Source organism: Uloborus diversus, chromosome 6, assembly GCF_026930045.1.
Source record: "Uloborus diversus isolate 005 chromosome 6, Udiv.v.3.1, whole genome shotgun sequence".
NCBI classification, from domain to species: Eukaryota; Metazoa; Arthropoda; class Arachnida; order Araneae; family Uloboridae; genus Uloborus; species Uloborus diversus.
In genome coordinates, this window is record NC_072736.1 from 12,730,545 (window position 1) to 12,755,304 (window position 24,760).

The following is a 24,760-nucleotide window of genomic DNA, read 5'->3' on the forward strand; positions in this document are numbered from 1 at the left end:
TGAAACATTGCTTTAACAAATAAATGGGCGTGGTTCTTGTTGCTTTCGGATAAACTTGCATTTGGTATACACCCTTTGCCCCCTCCTCCAAAAAGATTCAAAAATGTCGTGCCAGCATATGAAGAGAAAACAATAAGAAAAAAATTTTAACAATCACAACATATAACAAACATACAGTAAATTCATGAAAAGATTTCAAATCGACTACCTGAGAAAAAAATACCTTCCATGACAAGCAATTTTAATCAATAATAGCACACAATTTAGATATAACTTTTTTTTTGTCAAGCACTTCCTTGTTGATTTAAAAACTTACTCCCATGTTTCTGTTCTTTAAAGTTTTCGTTTGCTCTTTACTCGCTCATGTAAACACAAACATAGCGAAGGGAGTCGCCATGTTAAAAAAAAAAGTTGAATTGTTAACTTGCTGCGTGATTCCTACAGGTCGTAGCCTACGAGGATGCACCGCTGCTCTGTTTGAGGAGCCTGTCATTTCGACCGATTTCCGAAGCTGAAAGGGGAGCAGAAATATAGTTCAGTTTGAGCCGATAGATGGAGCTTTTACCGTTGCCAACAAACCGCACGATTGCATATGTTTGCGTGCTAAAATGCGGTTTTGCTTTCGCTTTGAATAACAAATAATTGACAAAATTGAAGCTGAAAGGAAATATTGTTGGATACTTTAAAGTTCAGCTTCTAAGGTACTTCAATGAAAGAATGTCCCTCCAAATAATGTTCATAATAAGTTTTAAATAAAAACATACTTTAAATCGAATTGCATTATTAAAATGGGCGTATCTAGAGGGCGGCAAGGGAAGGCAGCCGCACCTTTAAATTGGAAAACATATTTTAAAATAAAGCATGAAATTTCAAAAAATTGATAATTGACATTTATTTCAATTTCCCAATTTATTGATAATTTGGCTCTAGTGACCTGACTTTTAAAGTATAAATTTTTCTTTGGGAACTAAAGCGAATATAGGTAATTTCAACTGCGTATTTCAGTCAAATTAATTGTAATTAGCATTCGGAGGGGGGGGGGGATTTTTTGATTATTTTTTTATTTATTTATTACTCGATTTTATTTTTTTTAATTATTTTATGGTTTACATTTTATTTCATTTAATTTTTTAGTTTGCGTGTGTGTACGGGTATATGGGGTATGTCATTGGCACAGAACTTTTCGAATAAAGTAATAATTATAATTATAACTAGAGGACCCGACAGACGTTGTTCTGTTCAAACTTTGTAAATTGAAAAGTTAAAAGATTTCAACAAACCATCAAGTGTTTGAACCTTTTTGTTGAAAAAAATTAATAAAGAAAATGTTTTAAGCTGTCACGCAGCGGTTAGCAACCGGTTACTCAGTGGTCGACCGGTTAGGATCGCCGAACAAAACCAATTACTGTACATTGGCGAAATGAGAAATAAAAACGAGCGCGTTCTATTAAACAGCATGGTGACCTGGATACATTAAAGCAACCCCGAGTAAAATGTAAACAGAGCCGCCCCTTTAAATTGTGAGGTAGAAATTGCAATGCGAAATATTGCTGTTTAAAGTTTTAGTTCGTTTTATTTCACATTTACTGTTTTTTGTGTTGTGAAATATTTCCGTTTTCGTAGGGTTTCATCTGAATCTTAATTTACGTCTGTATTGTTGTTATGTTTGGAACCCTTTCCCCCAACTACCAATCACTTCTGAAGTGCTCTAAATTCAGAGTTAATTACAATAGAATATGAATAGCAACCCCTTCTGCAAGTTTTCCGGATTTTTCGCATGTCATGAATGTAAGAGAAAAAAGCGGAAACAAACAAGTTCAAAGGGTGCAAGAATGCACTAGCCAAGGGCACTCACTTTGGCTCCCTTCCCCCCCTCTAACTTAACTATCACAGGTGCTATGAATTCAAAGTCAATTATACAATATTTGCTGTAAACTTCTTTGATAGGGAACATTTTAATATAATTAAGATTTTGGTGCAATCTGCAAATTGTTATCAATTATCTGTTCATTCAGGCGAAATTAACAAGGCCAAAAAAAATTTTTTTTAGAGCTCTGAATATATTATTATCATTAGCATATAAATGAACTCACACCTATTAGACTATAAAGATTTAGTACAGTTAAGGAGTGACACAAGCTCGGAGCATAAAACAATCGAAATGGAAAAGCTTACAGTTCCTGGGGCCAATGACTATACTGATTGCGAGTAGTTGGTGGTAGCCAAACGTGTCATTTTAATTTTTTCTAGGAAATGGGGGGGGGGAGTGTGCAATGGCTGACACTGGTCGCTCAAATTCTCACGAGCCCCACAGAGCATAGGAGCAGTGACTCAACATCTTCCCACCCATCCTTTCCCCCTTTTTATTTTTTTTTTTTATAAAACTAAAAACTGAGACAGATGAAGGTGAAATTAAATTAAATGAAAAGGATTATATTCTTTCCTGAGATAAAATGTATTTCTTAGATCATTAAATGGTAGTATTTTTTACAGATTTTCTCACGACATTTTTATTGTTAAAAAACTTTATGAAATAACCAAAATCTTCAACATATTGTTCACAGAAAACCAATAAATTAAAACATCAACAACATAAGAGAAGCTCACTCAGATTGTATTTCAGTTACTATTCTCAAGAATATAAAAAAAAAATCAACAGTCAAAGAAACTCATTTTGAAACAGCATGTATTATCTACCATGTTAAAATCTGTTCTGCGTCTCTTTCAATGTGAGTTTATTGCGAATGTTTACAGCAAGCAGAATTTTCCAAACATAACAACAATACAGACGTAAATTAAGATTCAGAAGAAACCCTACGAAAACGGAAATATTTCACAACACAAAAAACAGTAAATCGTGAAATTAAAACGAACTAAAACTTTAAACAGCAATATTTCGCATTGCAATTTCTACCTCACAATTTAAAGGGGAGGGCCGTGGTAGCCTGATCGGTAAGGCATTGGACTCGGGGCCGGAGGGTCTCGGGTTCGATCCTCGCTGGTCGAAGACCCACCGTCGTCATTAAAGGGGACTGGGCGACATTAAATATGCTCGTGGTCTCAATGTCCTCCAAGTGAAACGATACCTCTGGGGGTGCTAGCACCAGGTAGCTATTAGCTCTTGGACTAGTTCTAAATTCTCATTAACTGTTCGATCCGGTGATGGTGCTGCCATCTATCAGTATATAAAATAATGGAGGCAAGGCACTTAGTATGCAGTCCTCGACATAAATACAGTTGTAGTCAGTTGTGACTCTGAATAGGAATAGGAATTTAAAGGGGCGGCTCTGTTTACATTTTACTCGGGGTTGCTTTAATGTATCCAGGTTACCATGCTGTTTAATAGAACGCGCTCGTTTTTATTTCTCATTTCGCCAATGTACTGTAATTGGTTTTGTTTGGCGATCCTAACCGGTCGACCACTAAGTAACCGGTTGCTAACCGCTGCGTTCTATCATCAACCGGTTACCGTATTAATATGAAGCACGTGATCATTAGATGTCACGTGATCGACTAACCGGTAGCTACCAGTTGAGCTCGGCTAACGCAAGCATTCCTTGCGTTTGACGAACCTCACCGATCGACCGGTTACTAACCCCAGCGTTCTATGATCAACCGGTTACCATTCTAAGCAGTTGATTGGAGCACATGATCATTAGCTGTCACGTGGTTAACTAACCGGTAGCTACCGTAACGTAAGCATTGAGAGCGTTTCAAAATTCGCCGCCGGGAACATTGGGCGCCGAGCATTTTAGGCACCGGGAATACTGGGCACAATATGCTCGGCGCCCAAAATGCTCGGCGCCCAAAGTTCCCGGCGCCCAAAGTGCTCGGCGCCCAAAGTTCCTGGCGCCCAAAATGCTCGGCGCCCAAAGTACCCGGCGCCCAATCTGCGGCGCCCAATCTTCCTAGACCGGATCCTAGCAGGTGTGCAGCGTGTGCACCGCACAAGGGTGGCCAAAGCAAGGGGCGGCCGCAGGCCGCATCATATAGTTCTTTTAATCAAGCAAAATTCCTCAAGAATTTCTCACAAGAAAACTTATAATAAGTCAAATAAATATGCTAAATTTTAAATGCTCAATTATCAAAGTAAGTGCCAATTTCCCACAGCACAACATAGTTTAAGAAAAATAGATTGTTAGGGAACGTGTTGGTTCATTGTCCATTAATATCTACTCTTTACAAACATGCTTCATTTGGTTGCAAAATTTGTGACAGAACCGGTCAGGCATGGATATAGTGGAGGGGAGATGAGAGAAATGGCCCCCTCCTGCAGCATGAAATTGTGCCTTCTAAAAGGAGCACTCACGGCCCAGGGCGGCCACTAATGTTTACCCCCAAGCTTTTACAGACCTAAACAATGAAGACATATTTTATATATTATATTAAAGAGGAGGGACAGGCTTGTGGGGACAGGAGCCGTTTTTGAAACAATAACTCCAATGAGTAGTGTCCTGTCGCAGCTCGTAATTGCGAAAAATATAATTTAAATTCAAAATTTCAGAAGTCAAATTATTATGTTTTGTTTTAAATCCAGGATATGATCGATTAGGCACAAAGTAGTACCTTTACAGAACGAACTGCGAGAGAATTCAAATTGACTTGGAAATAACTCCTACTAAACATCATGTTTTAAAAAACTCCTTATGAAAACGTTGTTCCTTTTGAAGCTAATGCATGTTGGAGACACGGATGTTGTAGCCAAAGTTCACTAACAATAATTCTAGTAACCAGTTATATACAAGCAGCGTCTCCTTAATACTTATACCAAGTATTAAGGAATACTATATACTCATACTTAGTATTAAAGGGGCGTTGATACAAGCAACATGTTACATTAGTGCTGCCAGATACCTAAAAAACTAATCTCAGAAGCGTCGGTGTTGTCAATTTTCATAGTTTTATGATAAAACTCTCGTTCTGTCTTTGTTTTCATTTTAAACTTTTTGTGCTTACTAGTGCTGAAAAATTTACAGCAGTTTCAAATATTTGAAGTGTAATCAATTGTAGCCCGATTTCTACACGTGCCACCGTCCATAATTTCAAATGCTTTTCGTGATTAGTTTGTAGAGTTTTGTTTCTGGACTACAAACTTTTAAACTCTGATTTTTCGCTGTGATAAATTTATTTTAAATAGATGATTGATTTTGTTGTTGGTGACTAAAATGCCTATAGAGCGACCAGAAGGAAGCAAAATGCGCGAACGTCGTCTAACCATTAAAGATCTCCCTAATATAGCTAATGTGGAAGAAGTGACAGAGGCTTTAAACAGGCACTTGCATTGCAGTTTAGTGAAAGACAGAAATATAGCAAGTACTTACGATTACTACGTGGCTTTATCACATACGGTGAAAGATCGCTTAGTTGGACCTTGGATTCGCACTCAGCAAGCTTATTATGAGAAAGACCCCAAAAGAATATGCTACTTATCCATGGAATTCTATATGGGAAGATTCCTGACAAACTTAATTATAAACAGTAGGATGAAAACAGCGGTCGAAGAAGCACTGTATAGCTTAGGTCTTGATTTGGAAGAATTAGCAGATGTCGAAGAAGATGCCGGCTTAGGAAACGGAGGCCTCGGAAGATTAGCAGCTTGTTTTCTGGATTCCATGACTACGCTAGGAATACCCGCTATTGGATACGGACTACGGTATGAATTTGGAACTTTCACTCAAAAGATCATAGATTGTGAACAAGAAGAATACCTTGACGACTGGTTGGCAATTGGGAATCCTTGGGGAATAGCTAGACCTGAGTCTATGGTATCTGTCCAGTTTTATGGTAAAGTCCAACACGATGAAGATGGCTACCGATGGATAAATACTTTTGACGTTCCTGCTTTGCCCTTTGATTACCCGATTCCAGGATTTGAAAATAACATCGTGAACACACTGCGTCTGTGGTCGGCGAAACCCTACAAAAGTTTTCTGCTGCGATACTTCAACGAAGATTACACCGCTGAAATGCTGTGTAAAAGGAATTTCGAGAACATCACACGAGTTCTGTATCCGGAGGACAATTACTACAGGGGCAAGCAGCTGCGCATAAAGCAAGAATATTTTTTAGTTTCCGCAACGCTTCAGGACATCATCAGGCGGTATAAATGCCCCTATTTTATAGAGACGAAAGTGGCGCGAACGTCTTTCGAAGATTTCCCGAAGAAGATTGTCGTCCAACTCAATGATACGCACTTGACCTTAGCCATTCCAGAGTTGATGAGGATATTTATAGACGTCGAAAAAGTTCCTTGGAATGACGCATGGGCCATCGTCAAAAAAACGTTCGCTTTTACGAATCATACAGTTCTGCCGGAGGCTCTAGAAAGATGGCCTGTGCGAATGCTGACTGAGCTATTGCCTCGACACATGCAAATTATTTTCGAAATAAATAGAAGATTTCTGGAATTGGTCGCTGAAATGTTTCCTGGAGACGACAGCAAGAAACGCAAATTGTCCGTGATCGAAGAAGGAAATGAGAGATACGTCAACATGGCTTATTTAGCAATTGTAGGATGTTTTGCTGTCAATGGAGTTTCCGAGGTTCATACAGAAATACTGAAACGCGATATATTCAAGCAGTTTTATGATATATTTCCCGAAAAGTTTCACAACGTTACTAACGGCGTCACGCCACGTCGTTGGATCCTGCTATGCAACCCGTGCTTAGCTGAAACAATTAGCGAGAAAATTGGGGATACATGGATCACTCGTTTGAGTGAACTTGAGAAACTGAAAGCTCACGTGGACGACTCCGATTTCTTACACATCATGATGGAAATTAAGCGAAACAATAAAAAAAGATTGGCAGAGTATATTAAGAAACATAACGGAATTGAAGTAGATGTCGACTCCTTGTTTGACGTGCACGTAAAGAGGTTCCACGAATACAAAAGGCAACTGCTGAACTGTTTGCACATCCTCACTTTGTATAACAGAATGAAGAAAGATCCTTCAAGCTGCGTTCCTAGGACGGTTATTATTGGTGGCAAAGCTGCTCCTGGGTATGGCATGGCAAAAGACATAATAAGTTTGATATGCTGCATTGCTGATGTCATCAACAATGACAGCGATATCGATGGTATGCTAAAAGTCGTTTTCTTAGAAAATTATCGAGTATCTTTAGCCGAGCTCGTTATTCCAGCGACCGATCTCGCCCAGCAGATCTCTACAGCAGGAACAGAAGCTTCCGGAACAGGGAACATGAAGTTCATGATGAATGGTGCGTTGACGATTGCAACATTTGACGGAGCCAACATAGAAATAATGGAGGAAGTGGGAGAAGAGAACATTTTCACCTTCGGCCTGAAAGTTGACCAAGTTGAGGAGTTGATGCTTAAAGGATATAACGCCTGGGATTACTACAGTAAAATAGAAAGCTTACAGGAAGTTGTTGATCAGATTAACAGAGGTGACTTCAGCGCAGGAAACCTTAACAGGTTCAGTAATGTTGTGAATGTGTTGTTGAACTATGACCGGTACTGCGTGTTTGCCGATTACAAAGAATATATAGAGTGTCAGAAAAAAATAGAACAGAAATTTTTGAATAAAGAGGAATGGGCTAAAATGGCGCTGTTGAATATAGCTTCGTCAGGAAAGTTTAGCAGTGACAGAAGCATCGAGGAATACGCAAAAACAATATGGAATGTCGAACCAACACATGAAAAGCTGCCAGATCCTCAACCTTGTCAATCCAAGTCTTCTTCCGAAGAAGAAGTTTAACATAATCATAGACTAAATGAATACTTTTTGGAAGCATAAAATTTGAAATGTAAATTATAGCTTTTAAAACGAGATTATAGCTTCTACATAAAACTTTAAGCACTTGGAAAAGTAAATGTAAAAAATCGTCGAATGTCTAATCACGCAACTCCGTATAAGCAAGTGCAAAATTCTGTACTTTGAATTTCAGTAAATAAAATTATTGAATTTCGTTCAATTTCACATTTCAATAATTTATAGCGGTGTTTCTTACACTTGCCAAAGAACATTTTTGTAAAAGGAAAGATTTTTTTCTTTGAGCTAGAGAATTAATTATCTATGTGGGGGGGGGGCGAAGGTGATTTTTTTTTGAGTAATTGCAATTGTTTATTGTGTTTACTTGACCTGGTTGACGTCATCCGATTTTACTTTTCTATGCTTGTCATGCAAACTCTTCTGGTGCACAGGCCTTCACAAGTGCTACTTGACAAAATGATAAGTTCTGTAACGCATCCCATGTTTTTCGCCAAATATGCTAAGATTCAGTTTGCGAGGTGGGCGCCCTCGAAAGTAAACATTAAAGTAAAAAAGCGACAACCTCGCGCGCCTCTCCTTTTTTTCACGGTTTTGACGTCTTCAATAATGGATTTGCTTCGTACAACCGAATTATATTTTTTGCTGTAAAAATAGCCGATTTTGATGGTCCTGATCAAGAATCCGTTTTCATTCAGTGTAATTTTGCTGAAAATTATATGAATATCCATAGTTTAAAGTTTAATAATTTTCTTCCGATACTTCCAAATCGTTTTAAATCTTCTTCTTTTATTTATTCACTAGCAGTACCCGCACAGCGATGCCAGTGCTAAAAATTTAATGGAAATTCGTTGAATAAAAAAAATTGACGCCCCCTCTCCCCCTCTGATGTGAAATGATCATTTTTCTTTGTATAAAATGCGTACACACCTTTTCAAAAAAAAAAAAAAAACTATTTAAGTTTCTTTGGAATTTAAAACTTTTCGTCAAATGATTAAATTCGATTTACAGTTGCTTTAAAACTCTATTTTAGCTAGTGAAGCGGTTTTTACTGCAATTTAAAGTATTTCACCAAGTAAACAAACAAACAAAAAAAAAGACATCAAATAACATCTTTCAAATCTAAAAAAAATTCCGCAACTCTATTATTTATCGCCAAACTCGCCCAGCAACCACGCTATCATAATCCATCCGTCTAATGAAAAAAAAAAAAAAAACACCCAGCGGAACATTCAAAAATCATCGTCAGAAAAAAAAAGGAAATGTTGTACATTTCACTCGGATAAAAACAAAGCAAAAGTTTCTTTTCTTTCAAAACAAATCGCAAAAACAATGAACTACATTTACGGTTGCTTTAAAACAGCGCCTAACGCGCCAAGTGACCACGCTACCGGAACCCACCCCTTTTGCTAGTGAAGCCGTTATCGTCGCCACAGAAATCCCAAGAACTGAATTGGTTGCTAAGGTGTATGTCACCAAATCTTGGAAACTTTATTTTCACTAACATGCACATTCCAGCTTATTTTATGGTGAAGTTCGATAGCATATGCCGAAGTAAGTTATTTCCGAAGGATTTGGAGTATATTTAAAACATAAAAGGTAAGTTGTGATTTTTTTTTGTCATATAACATTCTCTCATAATCATGAAAGTAACTTTTCTTAAGCACTAACTAAGAATCCATGTAGTTGCCGGATTAGTTGACTATGAAACATAGCGATAATGCTTTGACAGCACTACAGGTTGAAATTTACTGGATACAATTCAGATTTTCTTAGTGGAGTTAAAATATTTATACACGAACAATGCTCGTCTAATTGAAAATTTCTTTTCTTGTAGGTAAAAGATGCACTTTATTTTAAAATGTAACTAGCTGGTTCGAAAGTTAAGTCAAGAAGCTAGCTAAACTCAACCATTTTCCATAAACCGTATTCGAAATTTTCGCTATGAGATGTACGTCCGTTGCCTTCGAATCAAGACTTAGCAAAAAGAAAATTAGAAAAAATGACCAATGGATTGAATTTAAAGAACTTGTACGTAAAATATGATGAAACATTAGAAAAGTGGTATAAACTGAGTATAATTGAAGAAATGCTTCTAGAAGTAACCGTAGTTCAAAGTCATTCCTTGCCACACAGACCTGTGGTGAAACAGTATGGAACAACGAAAATTCGTCCTGTCTTCGATGCTTCCGCAAGAAAGAAATCAATGCTCTCTTTAAATCAATGTTTGAATTCTGGTCCGAATCTCTTAGAACTTATTCTTAATCTTCTGTTGAAATTCAGAGAAAGAAAATATGGGATCACTTCCGACATTGAGAGAGCTTTTCTGCAAATAAGTGTTCGTAAAGAAGATAAATTTTTTACGTTTTCTATGGTGGACAAAAGACGGTAAATTAAAAATATTTCGTCGCACCAAAGTTGTTTTTGGTTTGATCAGCAGCCCCTTACCTCTTATCAGCTGTTCCACTAGAGATTTCCACTTGAGAAAAAATGCTGAAAATTCGACCTGGGATGAAGAAGTAATTCATAAACTGAGAAATAGCTTTTACTTTGATAACGTGGTAGCAAGTGTTGATCATAAAGATGAACGGGTTAAATTCACAGAAGATGGGAAAACTGTAATGGCGGAAGGAAAATTCAATTTAAGAGATTGGCACTATAGTGGAGAAAAGGATACACTACCATGTACAGTGTTAGGAATATCTTGGAATCGAAAAGATGATACATTGTTCCTGAAATTAGGTTGGCTAAAAGAGTTTCAACTGAGTGATGTTACTAAAAGAACAATTTTGTCAATCTATATATATAAAAATGAAGTTTGGTAAATTTGTTCCCTAAGATCTCAGAAACTACCCGGCAGATTTGGCTGAAACTTTCACCGTTTGTTCATTTTGGTACTGGGAAGGTTTATAGACCAGTTCGAAAAAAGTTCGATTGATAGTTCCTTTTTTATTCCAAATTTAGTCCTAATTTCGCATAAATGCCCCAATATGGGAGTGAAAAAAAGGGGCACATATTAACATTATGTGTTCATCGAAAGCGCTAATTTTTCTGCTGAAGATAGCATCTGTTCGAAGTTTCTAAGTTGTATAAAAAACGAGTTATGAGCTTTTTTTGTTCCCTGTTCGAAGGCTTTCATCAATCCAATTCATTATTTAGTGCATCATCTCAACTCCCAGTCGATAGCTAGAATTGTTGTATTGTTGATTACTGTTGCGTTTCGTCTGACTTTTTGAGGCTTCTCTCAAGTCAAATCGCAAAGTAACGTTTTTCCACAAGATTGGCTAAAAATAAATGGATTTGACTGATCATTTTCCATTTAAACGGAACTTAAATGTAATTAACGGCTTTCTTATTATTATTTATGCGGATTGGACACTTACTCACTATCCAATCAACCAGCAGAAATATCGCCAAAATTTTTGCAGAAATATTTCAGTAGCTGATGCATTTGGTAGGTTTTTCAACTGTCGCTGTTTTTGAAGCCAAAGGTTACGTAATAATGTTTCTCAGCTTACACCATGTAAACAAAATATCGCCAATCAAAGAATCTTAAAAAAAATTTTTTTACTGTGTAAAATAATCCAGCAACTAAATTAGGCAAATCCATAAAGAGCAAAAAAAACTTTCATAAATTTTTAGCTTTGCACAATTTCAAACAATCGCCAAATTTTACTACTTATTTTGGAAACATTTCGGATGAAACCGTTTAGCGCCATTTTATTTTGACCAAAAGTATCTCACCAGGAAACATCACGAGTTCAGTAATCATGAAAAATGTTAAAAATGGTTGCATTCGAAAGAGTATTTTTAGAAAAAAATTTGACCCAAATATTGTGTGCCCTCGTCCTTTTGTTTTTGAGATATGGGGGGTCAAAGTCTGTCGAAATCTTACGAAAAATCGCCAAATTTAAAGATTTGGCAAGAAATGGAAAATACCACGTGATTTCATCGCCTGCGTCTAGCAAGACTCTCATTTCCATTTCTGGTCATCTGCAAAGCGCGTAAACGATGTTTCGAATTAACCCTTTACTTGTGTGGGTAAAATTAAAAAGTAACTATGAAGCCTGTGAAGCGGAAACTAGTGAGCTTTATCCAGAGGAGCTACAACTTTACAACGAAATTGAACGTAGGATTTAACTTTGTAATCGTGAAAATAATGCATTTCAGAATTTAAGTGCATTTCAAGTGTGTTTTACTTAACTAATTTAAGTTTGTACTCTTGTAATGAAATGTGTCGTAAGTAATTAATAATTATGTACGAGAATTACTATGAATAAGTAAAAAAAAACATGCTTATTAAAGCTTATATATTGAAAATAAAATGGATAGTTTTTGATGTTGAAAGAACATGATCATGGATTGTAGTATCCCAGCTCTTATTTATTTTTTCAAAAGTTATTATCATTCATGAAGTTTTCTTGTCTGACCACTGCTAGCGAAAATGTTTAATTTAAAATCGAAAAAAATAATAATTAAAAAAAAAGAAAACAACGGATAGTAAATGTCAAAAATTTGCACAGCAAAACTAACGATGTCGGAAATTACTTCATAACAGATTCTTATCAAAAATTTTACAGTCGACGTTCATTACAACAACCCCTGTAGTTCGAAAAAGTCTGTCACTGCAACTGAAAGTCGCTATAACGTAAATGCACATCATATTGCATGTTATTTAGTCATTTTTAAAAATACTGAAGTCAGTTTTACCAATTATGTTTCACGTTAAAAGGGAATTCAAATACGAGCAAAATAAAAATTAATACAGTTTTTTTTTTATTTGACTTGTTAAAGGGTTTACACATAGCTTGAAAACGATACACATAACGAAAAACACACTGGAAATAACTGACAGAAATCGTTTTTTTTTTTAATTTGAGAACATGGTTTGAAATCTTTAAAAATGTCGTTTTCTTCGTATTTAGATACTGTTGAAGACTTCAGATTTACGACTTTTCAAAAAAAAAAAAAAAAAAGACTTTAAAATGTGTTTACCGTTTCTCTACGGTTATCATATTTTTTTCAAAACAGTTTCATCATCGAATAAACTCTTTCAGTGGAAATATTTCACCCGCAGAAGCATAAAAGTTTTAAACATCAGTTTTTTAACAGACAGTCTTAAGAATAACAAAAAATTCCATTGTTTTTACAATAAAATAAAACAAATATTTCGGGCTGTGGCGTTTTCCCCTATACAGTTGCACGTTAATATCCTGGAACACAAGCCCCTAAAAATTTCAATGCCGCAGTCTGTGCCACGACACCCCGCGCCATGGTATCCCCGCCCCGAGTAAAGAATTAATGCGATATTTCTCACGCGCTTTGGTGGTGACCAAAGATGGAAGTGAAATGTCTTGTCAGATGCAGATGTTGAATTCGCGCCGTACCTTCCATTTCTGAACAAAACTCGCTAAATTTGGCGACTTTACTAAAAATTTCGGCAATTTTTAAGACATCATATTTCGATAACGTGGTCACGAGGGCACGTAGTTTCAGTGCCATAAACATGTTTTCCAATGCTCTTTCGAATGCCACCAATTTGGAATTTTTTTGAATTTCCTTGATCGTGATGTTTCCTGGTCAGCATCTGGCGACAATATTTCTATAATAAAAATTAGTAAAAAGGGGGAGTATTATCGAAATTGTCCCAAAATGATTCTCGCAAATTTGGTAACATTTTAAACCGCATCAAGTGCCCACAATAATTGAAATTTCCCAAAATAACTAAAGCAAGTGTAAGGGGAACACGAGCGGCTACATTTTTTAAAACAGTTCGTACATCAATAGCCATACAGAGAAGGTTTTAGATGTTAAAAAAAAGTACTAACTAATGAATCTTTTTAAACATGTCAAGTTTAATTTCATATTTCGGAAATTCTTCAAATTTGTGTATGCTTAAATGTCGTGCTTTCGTTTCTAAATGAGTACTATTTTGTTCTTTATACTTATTGCTATTTTAGTTTTATGAGCAAGGAAGAAGCTCGATTTTTAATCACGTCAAAAAGATTTGTTTTGAATTCGTTCGCTTAAAACAGAAAGCAAGGGCAAGTAACGATTGTTTCTCATAACTATTACTGACCCGGGCAACGCCGGGTATTTTTGCTAGTAATGTATAAAGTATTTGATCCTATAGGATACGCCTGTCCTGTTATGTTATTCCCGAAGTTACTTCTCCAAAGATTATGCAAACTGAAAACATCTTGGGACTCGAAGGTTGATCCTGAATCTGGAAGGGGGTTTCTAAGTTGGTTTAATGAACTGCATGAATTAGATGAAATCACTATACCACGTTGGATCGACATTTCTGATGGAAACCAAGTCATTAGTATTCACACCTTCTCTGATGCTAGTCAACATGCTTATGCTGCTGTTTTCATAAGAGTTGAAAGGGGTCACACAGTAACAGTTCATCTCTTGACTGCAAAATCTCGAGTTGCTCCACCAAAGACTATCACCATACCTCGCTTGGAGTTGATTGCAGCACTTATTGGAGCAAGACTCTGTACTTCTGTATTGGAAGGACTAAACTACGTTGATCGAAAGGAAATAAAACTTAATTTCTGGACAGTTTCAACAACAGTTTTGGCGTGGATAAAAATGAAGAAATAGGGTCGGTGTTCGTAAGTAATCGTGACAAAAATATTAGAAAGCTGACGGCACCTGAATGTGAATGTTGGAAATGGGTCCCTGGGGAATTAAATCCAGCTGATCTCCCCTCCAGAGGTCGTACTTCTCAAGATTTGATAGTATCTAGTGGTAGGGGCCTTCATGGATAAAAGATCCAACGAAATGGCCTTCTTCTGAGCAAGATTATGACTTGAAGGCTATATCACAAGAAAAAAGCGAAGTTAAAAAGTACTTCTGCTTGTTTTTCCAATGAAAATATTGAAGATTAACAAGGTAGGCATGATTTTAAAGAATGGTACTACCATTATTTTTCAAGCTTTGACAAAATACTACGCATGGTAGCTTTGTGTAAGACGCTTCATTTTTAACTGCAAAAATCCGGCAACAAGGATGAACGGTGAGTTATCATATCAAGAAGTCGCTGGAAGCTGAAAAGATACTTTTGAAGACTATCCAGATGGAATATTTTGATGATGAGAATATAAGCAGTGGCGTAGCTAGGGAGGGGTGGAGGGAGCGGTCCGCCCCGGGCGGCACTTTTTGGGGGTCGGCAACTTTACACTTTTGATGCGAAAAAATTTAACGCGTTTTCCCAATAAGGAAATCATGCTTTTGATCTACTACTGGAGGCGAAAAAGAAAAAAAGTCTTCGAATTGTAAGGTTTTAGTACGACTACTATGATAATAAAATCACTCTAATACAAAATATGTGTTTTTCTTGTGGACATCTCAGCACTATTGTTTTTTTTCTTTTCCTTCGTCTGAAGCTACAGATTGAGGGAGGTGGTTGTGTAAAGTCAAAGGCACCATGTTTTTTTTTCTTTTGTTTTTGCTGTTAAGGTTAACTATTACGGAGGAAACAATAATTTTCATTACCTTTCGTTATATGATGAAGCTACCACTTGATTTTAAGTAAGTTCCTAGAAAACCACCGTATTTATAAAAAAAAAAAAAACTTTTTTGAAAGGAGTGACAACAAGAGTAAAAGGAGAGAGGTCTCCAATGGTGGGCGATTTCTTGCTCACTTTCAGGATAGCATTATCTGTTTCAACAATTGCTTCTATTGGTCATTGACTTCAAAGTTTTCACTGAGACAGAATGAATTTTAGGTTAATTTTATAAAAAAATATTATTCACAACTCGAATAATAATTGCTTGTACTACTGTATTATATCAACTAATTCCTTTATACAATGAGTTTCACATTTAGTCATTCAATAGGGAAGTTGCAACCTATTAAATGTTCATATTTTGGCTATTGGATATTGTTAATTGACCCTCAAAACTAAAAAATTCACCATCGCTGAATTTTAAAACACTGTGGTTGATTTTTAATGAATTTTTAAAAATCCACGCGCAAAAGTGCATTCTTCTGAAACGTCACGAGCTTACGTCACAGGGCACTAATGGACAGCTTTCCGCCGAAGATCCCTTGTTTTCGCTAGGGACATTTTGAGCGCGTTGATATTTTTATTTTTTAGAAATTCAATAATCCTTTTGAACACACTATGGAGGCCGGATTCGTTAAAGCACTATCTGAATAATCTTCCTCAAGTAACATCGATGATGATATTCGGATATTTCCGGGAGGATAAGAGGTTTAATGTTCCAGAAACGCGAGGAGTTAAATGCGAGTAGATAAGTCTTTTACGTTTCGTCTTCGAAGTCGAATGCACGTCCTTCGGCTTCTCCCCTATCGGAAGAGCGCATGACGTCACTTCCTATGCCATTTGACGTCACAAGTGCTTGAACTTTAAAAATTAATTAAAAAAAACTACTTATCATATCGCAAAAATTTTTTCATCTATGATGTTCATACATGTTACTCTATCATATAAAAATAAAATTGAAAAATCGAAAACTTCCCTATTTAAGGAAAAGTTTTTTTAATTAGTGAAATGATTTCTAGGCAAGGCCTTTCACATTTCGACCTTTATTAGTGAAAAAGAATCATCCAACTTTGGTAATATAGTAGTACCTGATCTAAGGAAGGGGAGGGGGTGAGTCTTGCTTGTACCCTCGGTGGCAACTTCTGGGTTTGTCAACATTAAGTGAGTCGCTCGCGCACGGATCCAAAAGAGAGTTATAACTCCCTTTGAAAAATCAAATTGATTCTAAATTTGCAAATTATTTCTGAACTTTTGGACTTCCTCTCAAATTTTGAACTTTATAACTTTTGATAGTTAAGTTGTCTCTCGCCAACTTAAGGTGGGAGGATGAAGCCTTGCAAATAGTTTATATAAAGTTATACTTGAGTCGGCGTCCCTGTTGTCAAGGCAACAGTAGCTTTGGTTTAAATTGGCTGTTCGGATGATTTTCGAGAGCAGAGTTTGCAATGTTGAAAGAGCAAATAAAATTATTATCCTGTTATCCTTATAACTATGGAGTCTAGTCTTTTGCGAGTATTTTAAAGATAGCTTCAAATTTTTTTAGTATAATTTTAAATAAGGCATGAGAATGCAACAGTACTATTAGGCTTAGTGTTAATGCATAGAGTCGACAACCTAAATTCGATATTACCAAACAATTAGTGGTGAGTCAAAGAAACTTAGATCCAAAAATCTAGTACCAATTGCACTTTTGTAAAACTTTCAGGCATGAGTAAAACCTTACTTATTAGAAAAAATTAAGTTTAAATAACTCTCTCTAAAAATAATTATGAGTATCCATATATTAAAATATATAGAAAACTTAAATGTATTTTCTTGCAGTCTTTGTGATCTGTGACGGATCATGGATGCTGACCATCTCGTCATTTGCCCTTCTTTTTCCAAACGCTCTCTTACGTACCGATGCTGGGAGGTCAGGGGCCTTTTGGATTCATAGACTTTTGCTACAAATGCTTTTTTATTATTTTATTTTTTTGTATCTTTGTCCACTTGTTTATATCCTTAATCCAAATGTACTTTTGTGTCTGTAGTTGTCATAAAATCTTGCCATTAGAAATAAAAAATAATAAATGATACTGCATTTTCAATCATTTATCTTTTTTTTTTTAAATTTCAATAAAATCAACTTATTTCTCAACAATGAAAAGTTTAATCAAAATGTGCCAATATTAAGCACCAACATAATCCGGTTGCCTAGATTGAGTGACGTCATATTTCAGCGCTTAGACCTAGAGCCGTTATAGGGGCCTTACTTAGATCTAAGGCCCCTATATATACGAGCCGGCGCATCAGCTTAAGGTCAGCCATTTTGGATCGGAGCGCGTGTTTGAGTGGTTGTCTTTTCTGGCAAGTTATCGCCATTGGTGATTGTTCACTGTGAGCGATTATTAACGGCACGTGAATTGTATAAAATTTACGATATCTTTACTAATATTATAAAGAGAGAGGGTGGATTTTTGTGTGTTTATATGTTCGAGGTAATCTCCAGAACCACTGCACCTATTTGAAAAATTCTTTCACTATATAAAAGGTGCTTTCTTACTGAGTAACATAGGCTATATTTCGAAAAAAATCCGATAATTTGTTCTTTTTTTATTCAAATTTAGGACCAAATTTCACGTAAATTGCCTATTATTGGCTATTAAAGGGGTGAAAAATCACTTGCACATATTAATATTATATATCGTTGAAAAGGGTAGAATTTTCCGCGTTCTAGGCAATTTGTTCCAATGCTCTAACGTCATTACAACGGGAGCAATTTGCTTTTTTATCTCGAACTTTTTTAGGCTTAGCTGAAATTTTAGCAATACTTTCTACATTAAATCTATCAATAAAAAGTGAAGGAATCGTCTCACAGTTTTCTTTTTGACACCGTTGGAAAAAGTGACATCGTTTACTCCAGAAATATCTCGACCTATGGTCGTAAAAATAACCTTCCATCTCCAAAGGAAAAAAAGTTACAAGCCGCTAAAAATAAAGTTCGAATAAATCTAGTCTCCATTGAAATTACTGATGTTTTGTTTCGCATTGCCATGGTTACGTCTTTTAGCTTCGCTTCATTTTAATTCCTTAAAGGTCCACAAACTTGGCGCCGCGGAATTATAAGCAATGGGGAAATGTTTTCGCCAATTCTGCATATTTTACGATCTACGTTATGATAATTCCCCCAAACAATGTAGAAATTGCGGGAAGAGTTTGAAAACTAGGAGTCTTAGCAATTTCCCAATTGTCGCCAAATTTGTGGATGCCAAAGACCAAGGGCTAATGTACTTCGACCATGGCCTTGCTGATAGTGACAAAAGCAAACAATTATAGCCCATAATTGATGATAGCGCCAAACCCCCAGTTAATAACCATGGAAGGATTGAGGGCCATTGCCTCGAGATTTTGGACATTTTTATTTATTCACACATAAGACAACGTGAGAAAGATTTTCAGAGTAAAGAAAGGAAATACACCACTCAGAGCATCCGAGATTATCGAACCCACGTTTACCGGCATTTGAAGCGAAGTTTCTACCACAAAGCCATGAAGGCCCCCAACGCATAATGAATGAGGCATAATGAGTGATATAGTTTACATTTTTCTTTGCCAAAGAAAAAACATCCGCTTCACTTGCAAAAGGTCTGGGTTCCGGTAGCGTGGTCGCTTGGCGAGTTAGGCGCTGAGCAGTTCAGTCTAGGATTATTGCTTTAAATCAACCGTAAATGTAATTCATTGTTTTGGCGATTTGTTTTGGGAGAAAATAAACTTTTGATTTGTTTTTATCCGAGTGAAATGTACGACATTTTCTTCTTTTTTTTCTGACGATGATTTTTAAATGTTCCACTGAGTGTTTTTTTTTTTTTTTTTTTCGTTAGACGGATGGATTATGAGAGCGTGGTTGCTGGGTGAGTTTGGCGATTAACAATAGAGTTGCGGAGCTATTTTTACATTTGAAAAATATTATTTGATGTCTTTTTTGTTTATTTGGCGAAATATTTTAAATTGCAGTTAAAACCGCTTCACTCGCTAAATACAGTTTTAAAGTAACTGTAAATATAATTTAATGATTTGACGAAAAGTTTTAAATTCCAAAGAAACTTTAATAGGTTTTTTGCGTTTGAAATGGTGTGTACGCATTTTATACAAAGAAAAATTATCATTTTACATCAGAGGGGGAGGGGGCGACAATTTTTTTTATTCGACGGACTTCCATTAAATTTCTAGCACGGGCATCGCTGTGCGGGTACTGCTAGTGTAATCTATAAAGCGAAGCGAAAAAGTGTTCCTTGTAACACCGAAACACGTGTCTGTAGTTTTTTGCAATTTTTGATTAATTTAACAATCAAAGATTTATTGCCAAGTTGGTAATTAGAAAGGCGTGTTGCATTATCTGTATATATAAGTAGCTTGTCCTGACTGACAATGAATGCACAGCCAAACCTACTGAGGCTAGAAAGCTGAAATTAGGAACATAGGTCAATTTTATGAAGTAAGCGCGTGCTAAGAAAAGATTTTTCGAAATTTCGATTTTAAGGGGGTGAAACTGGATGGGGAATGTTCTGCACTCATATGCAAAATTCTCAAGAACGGGCTTGAGTTCAGGGTCGAACCAGGTATTAAAAAATTCGAAATTTTACGAGGGTTACGAATATTTCATACTCGTCCACGTAGGATGCTAATTAAAGGATATATTAATCAAAAACTCAATTTTATGTCTACTTGAACATACGTCTATGCCAAAAAATGGTCCGATTTTTTCGGTTTTGGTACCTTTGGAAAGCCCGTAAAAAATAATCATTTCGAAAATATCCGCAAGGACTAGAACCGCGGACATCGAAAAATGACTACAAAAAAAGTTATAAGAGTTAAAAGTAAAAATTAATTGATTTCAAAAAGAAATTTCTTCCTCCATTTTTGCGCGAGATTAATTTTAGCTTGTAGAAAAGCTGAACAATATTATTTGTTGCCATTTCTTGCTAGAGTATATAGCAAAGTAAAATTTCTTGCAATTGGTTTTTAACGCATTTGGGCTTTGTCTATATCAGGGCATTCAAAATATATTCCCTTTTGATTATAGGTTTTTGCTAGGCGATGTTTTTATGTAGGATTTTAATGGATGCGCAGTCTTTACAAAAATCCGACTGTTACTGGTTTTGTTTACGTTATTTTAAAGGTTGAATGATATATTTTGTTTTAATGACGATACTTAGGAATATTTATTTCCCTTATTTGAAAGGTGTTTTGTATGCTCTTAGACCCATTCTGATGAATATTTTCGAAACTATTCCAGACGAGGATTTTAAAGAGCCTTCGACTCTCTTTGAACACTGTTACCTTTATTATATCGGACACACGTGTTTTTTCGTTATAGGTACTTGCAAATAATTGTTTTCAGCTATTTAAAGGCTCTTTACGCATTTTAGTAAAATAAATTGATTATTTTACATCAGAGAGGGGAGGGGGATTCCTTTTAATCATGGAACTTTTTTTCTTTGATCATGTTGCTAATCGATCGGAGTTTGCATCACTCGCTAATCGGTAGGGTTACGGCAGCGGGGTCACTTGGCGAGTTAACATAAATTTGCGGAATTTTTTACTTTTGAAAGCTACTGTTAATGTAATTTTCGTTTATTTGGCGAAACTTTTTTAATTGCAAAAAAAAATAAATAAATAAATAAATAAATAAAAAATAAATATCCGCTTCATTCGCAAAAATGCTGGGTTCCGGTATCGCGGTCGTTTGGCGAGTTAGGCGATAACAATAGTTGTGAAATTATTGTAAATTTTAAAGCAACTGTAAATGTGATTCAATGTTTTGGCGAATTGTTTTGAATTCCAAAGAAACCTTTGTTCGTTTTTAACCGAATGAATTACGACTTTTTTTCTTTTTTTTTTTCCCTGACGACGATTTTCGAATGTCCCACGGGATTTTTTTTTCTTTTTTCGTTTTACAGATGGGATAGCTAATCAATCGGAGTTTGCTTCGCTCACTAATAGCTGGGCTGGGTTACGATAGCGTGGTCGCTTGCCGAGTTTGGCAACAAAAAATAGAGTTGCGGAATTAGTTTACATTTGAAAGATACTATTTGATGTCTTTTTTGGTTGTTTGTTGAAACACTTCAAATTGCAGATAAAATGCGCTTCATTCGCTAAAGAGCAGGGTTATGTTAGCGTGGAACCTTGGCGCGTTAAGCGATGAACTGTACAGTTGGATGATTATTTTGAGTTTTAAAGCTTCTGTAAATCTTTTAATATGTTTTGGCAAATTGTTTTAAATTCCAAAAAGACTTTAAAATGTTTTTTTGAAAAATGATTATTTTACAAAGGGGGGGGGGGATTTTTTTTTTTTTTTTACTCAACGGAATTCCTTTAAATTCTTAGCACGGGCATCGCCGGGTGGGTACTGCTAGTATTTTCATATATCTCTAGTAAATAATCCTAAAAACAACTTCAAGGCGGTAACTTACTGAAAAAAAAAAACTTCAACTGTTTTTAAATCATTAATCAAAGAGAAGATTAACATTTCTCGTGGCAAAACAATTTTATTTTGCAGAACGATCCTTGAAATATGTTTTCCAAATTAAGTGATTTCAAATTATCATTCATTTCGTTAAAGCAATATTGAAAAAGTAATGCAGGTATTTCTCTCTGGAGTAAATATTTTCATCAGTAAATCTCCGAACAAGTTTGCTTTTAAATTATTTGTGGTGTAAGTAAGGCAAAATGGCATATACATGGCAAAAACTGGAGGACGGCGAGAGAAAGGCACGCCAGCGCTTAATTAGTATTCGAGGGATTACTTCAATGAGTGATGTGGAAGAGGTAACGAAATCTTTTAACAGACACATTCACTATACTTTGGTGAAGGATAGGAACATGGCCAAACCTCATGACTACTACACATCATTGTCCAAGACTGTGAGAGACCGATTATCCGGAATGTGGATACGTACGCAGCAATCCTATTACGAGAAGGACCCGAAAAGAGTCTATTACTTGTCGCTGGAATTTTACATGGGGAGGTTTCTGACGAACACCATGATTAATATTGGAATGAAGTCAGTAGTCGACGAAGTTTTGTACAAGTTAGGCCTGGACCTAGAAGAGTTGGAAAATATGGAGCAAGATGCCGGATTAGGTAATGGAGGACTTGGAAGACTGGCTGCATGCTTTTTAGATTCCATGGCCACCTTAGGCATAGCTGCTCACGGGTACGGCCTACGTTACGAATTTGGAATATTCACTCAAAAAATCGAAAACAAGGAACAGGTCGAATATCCTGACGATTGGCTCGCCCTTGGAAATCCCTGGGAGTGCACCAAACAGGAATCCATGGTAACTGTCAATTTCTACGGACGTATCGTGCCGGATGAAGATGGATTTCGCTGGGTCGATGCTGTTGAAGTTCTTGCACTGCCTTACGACTATCCTATTCCAGGCTTCGAAAATAATGTTGTAAATACGCTGCGCCTGTGGGCTGCAAAGTCACCTGAAAGTTTTTCGTTGCGTTTTTTCAACGATGGCGATTACATTAATGCTGTTTTGGACAGAAACAACGCAGAAAATATCACCAGGGTTTTATATCCAAACGACAACTTTTTTAGAGGAAAGGAATTGCGATTGAAGCAGGAATTCTTTTTAGTGTCTGCGACTCTGCAGGATATCATTCATCGTTACAAAATGCCTGAATATGGTGAAGTAAGAGATGGACAAAAGTCTTTTAAAGATTTTCCCAATAAGGTAGCTATTCAACTGAATGATACGCATCCCTCTTTAGCCATACCAGAACTAATGAGGATACTGATGGACGATGAGAAACTGTCATGGGAGGACGCTTGGAAGATATCAGAGCAAACCTTTGCCTACACTAATCACACGGTTTTGCCCGAAGCTTTGGAAAGATGGCCAGTTTGCATGATGGGTAACCTTTTGCCGCGGCACTTGCAGATAATTTTTGAAATTAACAGAAGATTCCTTGAAGAAGTTGCCAGAAAATTTCCGAACGATGATGACAGACTTCGAAGAATGTCTTTGATCGAAGAAGGGGGTGAGAAGCGAGTGAACATGGCTCACTTGTCCATTGTTGGCTCTCATGCTGTTAATGGCGTAGCTGCAATTCATTCAGAAATTATAAAGAGAGATCTATTTAAGGACTTTTTTGACATGATGCCCGATAAATTCCAAAACAAAACTAACGGTGTAACTCCGCGACGTTGGTTATTAATGTGTAACCCTCTTTTAGCTGATGCTATTACAGAGAAAATTGGACGAAATTGGATAACGCACTTGGATAATTTAGCAGAACTCAAGCCTTTGGCAAATGATATAGACTTTCTGCGACTTCTTATGCAAATAAAGCGCAATAATAAGAGAAAGCTAGCGGACTACATAAAAGATAATTTTGGAATTAATGTCAGCGTTGACTCTATGTTTGATATCCAAGTCAAACGAATTCACGAATACAAAAGACAACTTCTGAATTGCTTGCATATTATCACACTATACAATAGAATCAAGAAAAATCCGCATGAGAATATTGTCCCGAGGACTATTATGATTGGTGGAAAATCCGCTCCGGGATATGCCAGGGCAAAAGACATAATTCGTCTGATCTGTGGGATTGCTGATGTCGTGAATAAGGATTCGGAAATCCGTGATAAGTTAAAAGTTGTATTCCTGGAAAATTACCGAGTGACGTTTGCTGAATTGGTCATCCCTGCTGCAGACCTCAGTGAACAAATATCCACAGCTGGAACTGAAGCATCTGGGACAGGCAACATGAAATTCATGATGAATGGTGCTTTAACTATCGGGACATTGGACGGCGCCAACATTGAAATGATGGAAGAAGCAGGAGAAGAAAATATGTTCATATTTGGCATGACAGTTGAAGAAGTTGAAGGATTGAAACGAAAAGGATACAACGCCTGGGATTACTACAATCGAATCGGATCTTTGCGTGAAGCTATTGACCAAATTAAAAATGGATATTTCAGTCCGGGAGACCCACATAGATTCGGGGAGGTTGTGAATGTCTTGATGAACTATGACCAGTATCTCGTCTTTGCTGATTATGAAGCTTACATGCATTGCCAAGAACGAGTCAGTCAAGTGTATTCGAAGCCAGAAGAATGGGCGAAAATGTCTTTGATGAATATAGCTTCGTCTGGGAAATTTTCGAGCGACAGAACGATAGAACAATACGCAGCTGAAATATGGGGTGTCAAAACTACTCACGAAAAGTTGCCCGACCCACAATTTCCAAACAGCATCCAACATTTTTGAGTAAAAATAACTCAACTTTTAATTTGTGCGGAAAACTGTATGAGTTGGAAGATTTGTTATAAATTCTACACACAACTGCTAATTTATTTTGAAAAAAAAAAAAAAAATTGCTAGTTTTTGAGCAAAAATTTTTATGACATATATGTTTATTTTATCTGACAGGAAAAATAATAAAAAATGTTGTAACTTTTTGCCTGAGAATAATAAAAATTAGCGGAGTTGACGCTTATATTTTTTAAA

General features: G+C 36.3%; 2 protein-coding genes across 2 annotated transcripts in view; one reads left to right on the plus strand and one right to left on the minus strand.

The window, feature by feature from the left end:
- The window catches only part of LOC129225150 (protein PALS2-like), a 48,420-nt gene extending 48,076 nt beyond the window's left edge, over nucleotides 1–344 (minus strand). The window contains 1 exon segment of the mRNA XM_054859711.1: nucleotides 209–344. Within this exon segment, the coding sequence (XP_054715686.1) occupies nucleotides 209–230 (22 nt within the window). The 5' untranslated portion in view covers nucleotides 231–344.
- A 4,851-nt stretch (nucleotides 345–5,195) lies between these two features.
- Nucleotides 5,196–24,520, plus strand: LOC129224218 (glycogen phosphorylase-like). The gene is made up of 2 exons (XM_054858641.1): nucleotides 5,196–6,532; nucleotides 22,396–24,520. Exons 1-2 carry the CDS (start codon nucleotides 5,196–5,198, stop codon nucleotides 24,518–24,520), a joined length of 3,462 nt encoding a protein of 1,153 aa, XP_054714616.1.
- Nucleotides 24,521–24,760: the final 240 nt, after the last annotated feature.